This window comes from Armigeres subalbatus, chromosome 2, assembly GCF_024139115.2.
Source record: "Armigeres subalbatus isolate Guangzhou_Male chromosome 2, GZ_Asu_2, whole genome shotgun sequence".
NCBI lineage: Eukaryota > Metazoa > Arthropoda > Insecta > Diptera > Culicidae > Armigeres > Armigeres subalbatus.
The window spans coordinates 242190026-242202895 of NC_085140.1; the positions used below are offsets into that span (position 1 = coordinate 242190026).

A 12870-nucleotide genomic window follows, 5' to 3' on the forward strand; every position below is an offset into this window, starting at 1 on the left:
AGTCTCATTCTGGCAAATTAAATTGGGCCGTGGTCTCCCTTGTGGAGTGGCGCTTAAGCCATGTGTTTTTGGTACGGATCGCTCCGTGCCGGCTACAACTCTTGCATGCAAACCTTCTCGGCATGGTAAAAATGAAGCAGCTAGCGCGACAAACAGTTTTTTGGTCAGGAACTATCTAAGACATCGAGAACTTCGTTAAGACATGTGAAGCCTACTAAACCTGGCCACAGCAAATGGATTCCGATGACTTCTTCCAATTTAGAAGGAAAAACGTTTTTGTTCATCGTCGACAGCTACTCTAAATGAGTGAAAGTAGAGGTCATGCTTTATGTAACGGACGTTGAACGAGTGATCAATTCGCTAATGACCTTGATTAGAAGGTTTGGTGTTCCCGATGTCATGGTTACGGACGGTGACATACCTTTCAACTAAGAAATGTCTTTGTTCTTGGAGGAACATGGAGTGACGAGGCGGCAAGGACTATGTCCAAGGGCTTGACGATCTCTCCCCAAGCCATCTGCGAGTAGTGGTGCCTGCATAGGACGTGGTGGGGTTTGACAGTGGACTCTGTTAAACTTCTATAAAAAGCTTCATGTATCCGTAAGTAGGCACCGCCTATACGACCGTGTGCCGCTCAAAGCGCACAAGCCCAAGTCCTGGTGTTAGGTGGGACGCTAAACAGACCTGACACGACGGCCCTATAAGCCGCCTTTAAAAACAATTACGAACGATATACAAGATAATACGACTCGATACAATCGGCGACGAATAAAGGATCACGATTGAATGCTTGGAACATGGAACTGCAAGTCGCTAGGTTTCGCAGGTTGGGACAGGACAATCCACGATGAATTACATCCCCACAACTACGACCTCGTAGCGCTGCAGAAAATCTACTGGACAGGACAGAAAGTGTGGAAAATCGGGCTTCGAGCGGCTACCTTATATCAAAGCTGTGGCATCACCAACGAGCTGGGAACCAGCTTCATAGTGCTGGGCAAGATACGCAAACGTGCGATTGGGTGGCAGCCAATCAACGCAAGGATGTGTAAGCTGAGGATAAAAGGCCGTTTTTCAACTATAGAATCATCAACGTGCACTGCCCACACGAAGGGAGACCCGACGACGAGAAAGAAGCGTTCTATGCACAGCTGGAGCAGACATACGATAGATGTCCACTGCGGGACGTCAAAATCGTCATCGGCGACATGAACGCTCAGGTAGGAAGGGAGGAAATGTATAGACCGGTCATATGACCGGATAGTCTACACACCGTATCGAACGACAACGGCCAACGATGCATAAACTTTGCAGCCTCCCGAGAAATGGTAGTCCGAAGCATTTTCTTACCCCGCAAGAATACCCAAAAGGCCGCGTGGAAATCACCTAATCAAGAAACGGAAAACCAAATCGACCACGTTCTGATCGAACGTACGCACTTACCGCAGTGCGAATATTGAATCTGACCACTACCTCGTTGCAGTATGTCTGCGCTCAAAACCCTCGACGATGTACAATATGCGTCGAAGTCGTCGACGCAGCTGGAAATGGCACTCCCAACGGAAGAGCTGCTAGGCGCAGCTTCTCTTGAAGAAGGCTGAAAGATATTCGATCCGCCATTGGAAGCACCGCAACCGCTGCACTAGGCACGGTACCCCCGGATCAAAGAAACAACTGGTGTGACGGTGAATGTGTGCAGTTAGTGAAAGAGAAGAATGTAACATGGGCGAGATTGCTGCAACACCGCACGAGGGCGAACGAAGCACGATACAAACGGGCGCGGAACAGACAAAACTCGATTTTTCGGAGAAAAAAGCGCCAGCAGGAAGATGGAGACCGTGAAGAGACTGAGCAACTGTACCGAGCTTATAACGCACGAAGGTTTCTATGAGAAGTTCACATAAGAGCCACGTGCCACAGCCCGATATGCGTAAGGATATAAACGGGAACCATCTTACGAACGAGCGTGAGGTGATCCAAAGGTGGCGGCCGCACTATGAAGACCACCTGAATGGGGATGTAGCAGACAACGGTGGCGGTATGGTAATGAACCTAGGAGCACGCGCGCAGGACATACGACTTCCGGCTCCGAATCTCCTGGAAATCCAAGAGGAGATCGGCCGGCTAAAAACAAAAAAGCCCCTGGGGATTACATTACGATTTCCGTAATGTTGGATAGACACCTTTACGTGCTGCATTACGGAGTAGGTTCTACCGCACTGTGCTCTTTTTCTTACTATTCTTGTTGATACTTATGAGTGATGATCGGAAGAGTATGGAACGAATATAATTTGCTTTTAGATGACCCATCCTTTGCTCCTTTTAGATGGAGTAAATTAGAAAAACGTAACTCAAGCTTAGGTTGGTTTCGAAGCCGACGACATTAATCTCCAAGCTCCAGAGCGCTCATTAATTAGGAATGGAGCGGATACGAATTTGGTGGATCCGCTGACCCCTCTGACTAATTAGAGCTCTGTGTAAAGGTGAGATTCCGAAATGCCAAACGCAATGAAATAAGATCTCAGAAATCAGTACGAAAACGAATTCGCAGCTCATAAGAAGAAGCAAAAATATGTTGGAACTTCAGTACCGATGCATGGTACTACTATTTTAAATTACTATTTCACACAGATACCTACTAGGAAAATAATCATTTCCTTGGGTAGTGAGCAACTTCTCAATATTGACGGTTTAAAAGTGTTTATTGATTCATCAAATAATTTACTCCACAATTATTTAGATTTAAAATAGGTGATATCCAATGTCTACATTAAATAATTTGAAGGCAATGGTAGATTTGTATTCGGATGAAGAATACTCTACCTTAATATAAGAAACTGTAAAGGAATTTTTGGAAATATTTACGTTAATAGTCTGTGGAAAGTATCGCAGAAATGATATCGTACTCTTATGTGACTATTGGTGAAGAAAATGGCCTAATACCGCGACAATTGTTTTGATAAATTAAAGTGCATAAACAACAACTTGAAATGCCATTTAAATACCCAGCTTATATTTTATAGCTGAAAAAATGGGCTCAATGGAATAATAGAAGCAAACATTCAAAGCTGCATATGATACAATCGATCAGGTGATGTGCGTAGTTCGAGTTTCAGGGGCATTCTCGAGTCCCTTAGAAACGCGCAAAAGGTTACGGCAAAGTGATGGTATTTGTGTCTGCTACTCAATATCGCTTTGGAGGGAGTAATACAAAGGGCAGGAATTGGCATGAGTGGTACAATTTAAACGAAGTCCGTCTAGTGATTTGATTTCGCCGACGACATAGATATTATGTCGCGTAGCTTTGAGAAGATGGAGGAAAAGTACATGCTGGGAAGAGGCTCAATAGAGGTCAATGTAAGCCACCCACCACGAGTTTCTATTGGTGATGACGATATCGAGGTGGTTGTAGAGTTCGTGTACTTGGGCTCACTGGTGATCTTCGATAACGATACCAGCAGAGAAATTCAAAGACGCATCATGGCAGGAAATCGTACGTTCTTTGGACTTCGCAACTTTTTGGAGTTCGCCGCCGTACCAAACTGACTATCTACAAAACGCTTATTAGACCGGTAGTTCTCTACGGACACGAAACCTGGACGATGCTCGAGGAGGACCGCTTTAGAAAGGAAAGTGCTGGTACCATCTATGGTGGAGTGTAGATGCCGGACGTGCAGGAGGCGAATGAACCACGAGTTGCATCAGTTGTTAGGAAAACCACATTCACACCGCGAAAATCGGAAGACTGCGGTGTGCCGGGCACGTAGCCAGAATGTCTTACAGAAATTCGGTGAAAAAATAGCGATAACGATCCGACGGGAACAAGAAAGCGAGGTGCACAGAGAGCAAGTTGGATCGATCAAGTGGAGGACGATTTTCGAACCCTCCGTTTACTTCTTGGTTGGCGACGTGCTGAATGGAGAAGACTTTTATGCACTGCACTGGCCACTCCGGCCTTATACAGGAAAAAGCTGCTTGATATATTTTGAAATTTTCCACCGACGAATTCTTTGATAGGACATGCTTTTTGTATTGCGGTGGGTCATCTATGGAATACTTTGCTACCGAATATGAACAAAGGAAATCGGATATTCAAAGTATCATACTTAAAACAGTTTCCAGTGGTACAAGCATTGTTCTGTATTTTTATATCCTATTTTGTGTACAAACAGATCAACCAATTATTTGACATCGGACAAAATGCGTAGGATCGAGCGTACAGGTTTCATAAGATTCATTGAAACAGATTATACATGCTTTAATATATATACTCATAAAATTTAATATGTATATATCTTCGTGTCTTAAATATAATCAGATATAAAACAAATATTTTCACACAATAAAACACATTGTCTATGAGTCCCCGTTCAGTTACATGCACATTGTGACACGTATCCAGCTTTGTAGTTCTTCATTTTCTCTCATCTTACCCTACGTGAACGACTTTTAGCCCAGTTTTGTTACGATAGTCGATTTTAAAAATCTTGTTGCCATCTTTCTCTACAATAGTTTTATTTGTCTTTACTAACAATGATTAAAAGTTTCCTGTTTTCGAGTTGTACGGATCGCGCGTTTGATTTTATTCTCTACGAAGCGAAGGATATTATCATTAGAGGGGAGCATCAAACATTGTGTGTCGTGTGTATCTCAAGTAGGGAACCACAGCGCATGATCAATGGATATAATTACACCACTTTGAGTTTTCATACTTTCGGCTTAGTACCTAATCAACAACTATTAACGATGAAGCTGTTCTCAAGTGAGATGATTCACAGAAGATGCAGCCCCGCCATTCGCTGTCTGCTGCTGTTGACCGCTGTTGGCAATACTGCTGGCACCAAGATTCTGTTCCTGCAGTTCAATCTTTATCCGGATATCCTCGCGCTTCTGTTGGATCTGTAGTAGCTCCTCACTGAGGTCGCTGCATATCCTCAACAGAAGAAGGTTCTGTTCCTTCAGGTGCTTCAAAACATCAGGGCCGTTGGTCACTTCGCTGTTTTTGAATCGCACTTGCCGCAGGTTGTCGCTGAGTGCCGAGATACGTTTCTCGTAATCCAGCGAAGAAGATTCGACGCTTCGCGATGCCACCAACGGCGGGGGTTGTGGAGGCGATTCTGATCCTCGAGAGTGCGACTGCTGCTGGGGTTTGCGGTACACTTCGAAAGCACTCGGGCCACTAACAATAAACCAAGAGCTGGACAGGCTGCCACGAGGGGTTGTATGCTGGGGTGGTGCCGTAGTCATATTGCCACTGGCGTCCAAATGGATGGTTGTAACGTTGCCTTCCGCGGAAACCTGTAAATTATTCGGCCATGGAGGAATTGTCATTAGCTCAAAAATGCAAATAGGACATCGGATTCCACAAATTAAAATAACACACAATATAACAATTCAGATACCAACCTTTCTTTCGTCCGCAGAGGGCGCATTTGGAAAGTGTGCAAAGTCTGCGAACCCGGGTGCTGCAGGATGTTCAGCGGTTGGCGTAACACGCGGTGGCACTTCCGGCGGCGGTGGCATGCGCATTTGATCCTCTATCTGCTGCTTGGTGGCGTTGTTCATCTTCAACTTGTTCAGATCTAGACTACTGCTGCGCGTGTGTCGATGCTGCGATGGGCGTGGCGGTGGCAACGGTGGAGGAGGTTGGTCTTTTTTACTGGCACTGTTTGCAACGGTACTGACAACCACTGTATGGCCGGCCGTACTGTTGATGACACTGTTGAACGTTGCTGTATCGAGGGATGTCGCCATTGAATCTACACCAGCGGCGGTACCACCGGACGATGAAGTAACGCTGGGTTCCCGCTGAGGCGGGGGAGGGATGGCTCCGACACCCTTCGAGGGAGGCTTCTTCGGCTGGGGTCGCTGAATCGCTCTTAGATCACTACTCGTTAGTGAATCTCGTTGATTTGGATGCGCTACCGGCTGCGGTAGTTGCTGCACAATTTGCGCTTGTAGCTGCTTTGGACTGGAGTCATCCCGTTGCACTATAAGAATGCCGCCACTCCCGACAGTCACATCACTGAAGACTAGATTACTATTGTCAGCTGCTTCTGCGCCTGGAAAATTGGAAACCAAATAAGTTACTAAAATGGACCGGAATCACCAGAGGCCGTATGAGCTCACCAACGGGAGTAACGCGTAATGGTACGGGGTGTAGAATTTGAGGGTCGGACACTATTGCCTGCGTTGTACGCTGCATATCGAAGTTGACCGGTTTAGGTCCTGGACTAGACACGTTAGAAGTAGGAGATTCGGTGAATTTGGTCCACTCTTTGCTAGCCGAATTCCAATCCTGCGGAAAGAAGCGGGTTATTTAGTTGAATATCATAAAACTAAGTACAAAATTGTTCAGGAAAACAAGACGACTCAATAGTTGTATAACCTGCTAATAGAGATAAAATAAAAAAACAATCGCTGCCTGGGTCTGTCGAAAAAGAGCATAATTTTCCTGCATAGAGTTTCAAAAGGAAGTCATATGGTACGTTGGGAGTAGCAAACCATGTTCATAATAAGTTGCAATATCATCTGAGCACAGGATATTATCTTTGCCTCTGCAAAGATATTATCCCAAATCAAAGAGCACTCTGAAAAGATATTATCATTTGAGCGTTAGATGATGATCCCGATAGCCAGAGCAGTTCGGGGTTTCGAAGGTGTTGCTACAACAAAAGCTGTGAAAAAAATTTTCTCCATGACGAACATTGCACTTTGTTTACTGAGCGGATAGATAACTAAGATCGATATCCCATCATTTCATCAGTATCTTTGCTCAAAAGATCGAATGATGGGATGGTTTGCAATGCCTGAATAGCCTTATTTCGCTCTGGCTCTGGAAACAGCCATCGGAAGCATGTAATCCAACAAGGCTCCCAGGGTTCGATAGCATTTCAGCAGAGATGCTCAAAGCTGACCTCATGCAATCTGCGCAAATGTTTCATCAACTTCTGCAATAGGTATCTGGGAAACCGCGACTTTTTTCCGGCCGACTGGATACGTCTGGGCGTCAAGGTCCCAAAAAAGGGATCTGCCTGTGAGCGACAATTGGCGGGGCATCATGTTGTTTTCAAAGTTTTGTGGAAAGTTATCCTAAATCGGATACAGGTGAGATTGGATACAGGAGAAGAAGTGATGAACTTCTAACACTGAAAAAAAAAAACACTACAGAAAAAACGAGCAATGGGTAATGTTTTCAACATAACCGCGAGTAGACGTAGGACTTGTTTAAACGTAACGTATTTACATTTAACTTCTTACTTTTGCATCTATGGAGTTTGATTATAGGTATTGATATTGGAAACGACTACTTCCATGCTTTGTAGAATTATTAGCAATTTGTTTATTCAAAACCTCTGGAAATAAAACTAATAACTAAATACATACTTAGGATTGCTTTGTTTCTAACTATTAAGCCATTATTTACTCAAGCAAATGAAGGTCATTTATATATTTTTCATTAATGATAGTATTTGAAGTTTAAAAAATCTATTTATAAAATTTTCAGACCTGTGCAAAATGTGCTGTTTTAGGGGAACTGTCCCGTTTTCAAACAAAGAAATACAGCACCAATTTCGTTGCTTCTTTTTGGTAACATGCGTGCTTACTGCTGAAAAAATTCACAGCAATAAGAAACAATAAATTAATGATTTCGTGTGTGTTACTTCTACGTGAAATTAAACGATTTACAATGATATGGAAATGCTAATATGTATCATCTTCCAAACTTGGACGTACATGTTCATGATAGAATTAGAGGCGAAAGTATAGAATTGATAGTTCCGTTAGGATACGGCAGGCATGAAGAATGTTTTTTATAGAAGTCGATTTGAAAGCGAGCGGAGGGCAATATTTGTGATGGCACATATCACACGACCTTCCTTCTGCCAAGCTCCCGTATGAAGGGGGAGGGAAGAATATCAGTGTGGAAGCTGATATATCTCCACTGGCAAAAGGAAGGTGGTTTGACTTGCTCATATGCCATCGCGTGCCTTTAAGATACATAATATGTCCAAATTTCTCACATCAACTATTTTGGATAAATAATCGGCGTTGCATACCATTCTTTGGCAAAATCTTCTCATCAAACCGACACAGAAATCAAATCTACCTCGAACAAGAATCATCAAGAATCAAATTCAGGAAGTATCTGTCCGGTCACGAAATATTAGCCTCGACAGTGGCAACCTTCCCACTGAAGGACTGCCTGAAATGAACCACAAGTTGGCTCAGCAGGGGATGTAGACTGTATCTCACCCTTCCACTGAAGAGCCTTCTAATCCAAAACGATAGCAACTGAAGGAGAACATTATTTTTAACTCTTATGCTACGTTTAGACAAGGCAAGTGAATTGAGCAAGTCGCTTGAATCTAACGCAAATTAAACGTGTAAACACCTTAATTCAATTCACTTGAACGAAAAGAAAGTTGAACATGTTCAACTTTTGGCAAGTCAATTGAATTCAACTGAGTTGTTCAATTCACTTGTCCTGTAAAATGTAGCATTAGAGCCTGAAAAAAGGCTGTTTGCTTCGGCTAAGTGCAAAAAGTAAGAAAACGATCTTTTCAACAACCGCGAATTTCTAGTGTTGGTATAAAGACTGAATGCTCTGCGAGCGAATGCACTTTTCTTTTATACCTTATTTTGAATCTTCTCTGCTTCCCAATTGATGGGCCAATCAGCTAGTGTCTTGTATCCCGCTTCTTTGTCAGCCAAAGCGTCATCATCATCAACGCGTTCGAGAAGAGCTTTTCCTTTTTACGCTTGTTGCTCGCTGCTGGCGTCTATTTCCTAACGGGACTTTTTGCTAGATACAGGCCAATAAGCCGGGCAAGCGAGCTTAGAATTGCAGTTCAGGTGGGAAGTACGTGTTCTATTATGCTCTATTATTGGCTCTCTGAAGAACCATTTGTTTTTTGGACATACATGCTGCATCATGTGGCTTTTCTTCAGCCTGTCTCGGCTCAGCACCGATGCCGGCCGGTCTCGGCTCGACTCTGCTGCTGCTGCCGGTATCTGCTCAGCATTGCTGCTTTGTCGGGTCTGTAGGGTGGACTGCTGATGTACTGGCTAGGTTTCGGCTGATGATGGTCGCTTCGATAGTGTCGAGCCGAAAAGTCGGTGCAGACTTCATTCCCTGCTAAAAGGTGTGAGTGCTGTTCAATCGATGATGCAGTTGCTTCGCTTGTCCCGGTCAGAATAAAGCAAAAAATCGCGTTGCGCTACTTTATGGCTTCTCGGCAGACCCAGCGGCTGCTCATTCGCTGGTGTCTGCACCAATCAGAACGTGGTAATGGAATGATGCAATAATTATGCGGTACCCATATTTATAGGTTCCCTTGATCTCAATGTTTTTCATTGAAAACAGTTTCATGCCTGTTGAAACAAGTTTTTCGGGTCTTATCAAGCATGGACATGAAAGGCATACTTGAAATCTGTCGATAGAGGGGCTTACCGCAGAAATTCGTCCGTTGAGACGAACGCTATTAACGTTTAAAATCTTTCAACACAGCGTAACGCGGTCGATTTGAATATTTTGAAATGACACCCGGTATAGTAAAGAGAGACGTAAGTCCTACGTCAAAAGGCTTCAAGTATGTATATTTCCGATTCTGCGGGCTAGTTACAATAATTTATTCATTGCTGTGGTATCAATTGACTTTTTAGACGGTATATATGGAAAACAATAAAAATCACCTTCGCAGACCGCATCGTGCTTTCGTGCTGTGCTTAGGAAGTTTTTAATACTACCCGAAGCTATTTTAATTTCAACGGTGCTTCTTAGCGCTATTTGTACCCACTGATCCCGTTACGATCTTTGCAAGGACCCGTGCCTTCGTTTACGTTGGACCCGTTTGCGGAAGTAAAATTCCGACAAGCGGTGGTAATCCTGCAGGGACACCGTTCTGGGAAAAAAACCTCTTAGAAGGTCACGTCTCCACGCTCAGCCATGAGCATTAATAAAAACAAGAGGAAGGGGGAGTCTCTGAATTCTCCACTTCCTTCAAAGAAACAAGGTTTCAAGACCGTCCTGCCAAAGCGCGGAAAAAATAGAAGGAAGCTGGAGAATTCAGATATTCCTTCTAACTCTAATATCGGAAATAATTTTTCTCCAATCGAACTGAGCAATCAGTTCGATTTGATTAATGATGAAATTGAGCAAATCGAATATACCTCTAGCCCAGGTGATTCGATTCATGCGAAAAAGCAAAGGATTCCGCCAATTGTGGTATTTGTTGCTGAGTTTACTGGCTTCCGGAATGAGATTTTGAGTAACCTTCAGGGGATCAAGGTTTCATTTCAGATTGCTAGGAAGGGTGACTGCCGCGTTTTGCCGGGATCCTTTGACGATCGCAAACGTCTTCTTCAGTATTTAACTGAGAAGCGCCATAAATTCTTCACATACGACGACAAAACTGAGCGATTGTTCAAAGTCGTCTTGAAAGGTCTCCCCAGTGATGATAAATCACTGGATGAGATTAAAATTGAAATTTCTCAATTACTTGGATTTTCACCAGTCCAAGTAATTAAAATGAAAAAGAAATCCCACTCTGGTACTTCCCAGAGGGGCATTTCTCAAGAATTTTATTTAGTTCATTTTAACAAAAGTGAACTAAATAATATGAAAGTTTGGAAAAGGCCTGTATTATGTCTCATGTCCGTGTTACATGGGAACATTTCCGCAGGCCGGGGGGAAATTTCCAAAACCTCACCCAGTGCCGTAAGTGCCAAAAGTGGGGTCATGGAACCAAACATTGTCACATGGATGCTAAATGCATGATTTGCGCTGGAACCTCTTACGCCACGGACGCATGTCCTGTGACAGAAGATCCTCATAAATTTCCATGTGCCAATTGTGGAGGCAATCATAAATCCAATTTCTGGGAATGCCCTTCCCGCAACAAAGTTTTGAATTCCCGTGCGAGATGGGTGACGGGCACTTTCAATCGGATCCCAGTTTCGGCGGGTAGAAATTTTTCAAACGCTCAAATTTCAAAACCAGTTACCGGTCGAGCAATTCATACCCACCACAATTCACAAACAAATTTTGCCGCTCGTCAACGGGTAGCAAGCACTTCAGTAAATTCCAATTTTTCGAATGTACCTACGTATGCAAACATCGCTGCTGGTAGACAAAATTTCTCTTCTCAAAATGAGGTTTATACCCATGTCCCAACGGAAAATAACGGTCATGTTGTTGATACAGGTAGCATGACTGCTTCCGATTTTGATTTTTAACTGAACAATTGCATCACATGATTGATGCAATGTTCAAAGCAAATACCATTCCTGAAGCTGTTCAGGTTGGTATAAAGTACACACAAAAAATTGTTATCGGACTCCGTTTCAATGGATCCAAATAATTGTGTGAAAGTTCTAAATTGGAATGCCCGCTCTTTAAAGGGCAAGGGAGATGAATTTTTCAACTTCCTATCAGTTCATAATGTGTACATTGTCATTATAACTGAAACGTATTTAAAACCAGGACTCTCCATTTAAAGAGGTCCAAATTATATTATTTACAGAAATGATCGTCTTGACAGCGCCTGTGGTGGGGTAGCCATTGTCATTAATAGACGTATCAAACATAAATTATATTCTACATTTTAAACCAAAGTTTTGAAACCTTGGGAGTTTCTGTTGAGACAAATTTTGGACAATTTTCCTTCATTGCAGCCTATTTGCCTTTTCAATGCAATGGGCAGCAAAAGAATTTGTTGAAAGCAGATCTTCAAATTCTGACTCGCAACAAATCAAAATTCTTCGTTATTGGTGACTTCAATGCCAAACACCGTTCATGGAAAAATGCTCAAAGCAATTCCAACGGCAAAATTTTATTTGATAATTGTTCTGCGGGATATTATACAGTTCAATATCCCAATGGACCAACTTGTTTTTCTTCCAGCCGAAATCCTTCTACAATTGATTTAGTTTTAACGGATTCAAGTCAGCTTTGTGGCCAATTGGTAACTTGTGGCCAGGCTGGTTTTACACCTTCCTGTGACATTTGAAATCTCACCAATCCAATCAGCTCTACTTTTAATTATCATAGAGCTGATTGGGATTTATATAAAACATATATCGATAGGAATTTTGATGTTAATATTCCTTTGGATACCAAAAGTGATATTGACAATGCGCTCGTATCTTTGACAAATTTAATTGTCGAAGCCAGAGGCATTGTAATTCCTAAATGTGAAATTAAATTCAACTCCATTATTATTGACGACAATCTTCAGCTACTGATCCGTCTTAGAATGTGAGGCGAAGGCAATACCGAAGAACTCGTGATCCCACGTTGAAAGTTATTTGGCAAAATTTGCAAAATGAAATTAAAAAAAGTTTCGCTATTCGGAGATATACCAACTTTGAGAATAATGTCTCGAAGTTGGACCCCAGTTCGAAACCCTTTTGGAAATTAACGAAAATTCTTAAAAAACCTCAAAAGCCAATTCCAGCGCTTAAAGAGGGAAATAAAATTTTATTAACAAATGGCGAAAAGGCTCAAAAACTTGCTCAGCAGTTCGAGAGTGCCCATAATTTTAGTCTAGGTCTCACTAGTCCAATTGAAGATCAGGTTACACGAAGCTTCGAAGACATTCTCAACCAAGATAATGTTTTTGACCCTTCGTTGGGAACTAATTTGGATGAAGTGAGATCTATTACTAGAAAATTTAAAAATATGAAAGCCCCGGGTGATGATGGTATTTTCTACATACTTATCAAAAAACTTCCTGAGAGCTCTTTATCCTTTTTGGTAAATTTATTTAACAAATGTTTTCAATTGGCATACTTTCCAGATAAATGGAAAAACGCCAAAGTTGTTCCAATTTTGAAGCCGGACAAAAATCCAGCTGAGGCTTCTAGTTA

At 42.6% G+C, this 12870-nt stretch overlaps 1 protein-coding gene across 6 annotated transcripts in view; it reads right to left on the minus strand.

The window, feature by feature from the left end:
* Positions 1-4115: 4115 nt before the first annotated feature.
* The window catches only part of LOC134212003 (ralBP1-associated Eps domain-containing protein 1), a 44150-nt gene continuing 35395 nt past the window's right edge, over positions 4116-12870 (minus strand). For all 6 annotated transcript variants that reach the window (XM_062689467.1, XM_062689468.1, XM_062689463.1 and 3 more), the window contains 3 exons: positions 6130-6298; positions 5407-6062; positions 4116-5298 (listed from right to left, as the gene is read on the minus strand). In XM_062689467.1, the coding sequence (XP_062545451.1) occupies positions 4759-5298; positions 5407-6062; positions 6130-6298 (1365 nt within the window). In that variant the 3' untranslated portion in view covers positions 4116-4758. The remainder of the gene's footprint in view (positions 5299-5406; positions 6063-6129; positions 6299-12870) is intronic.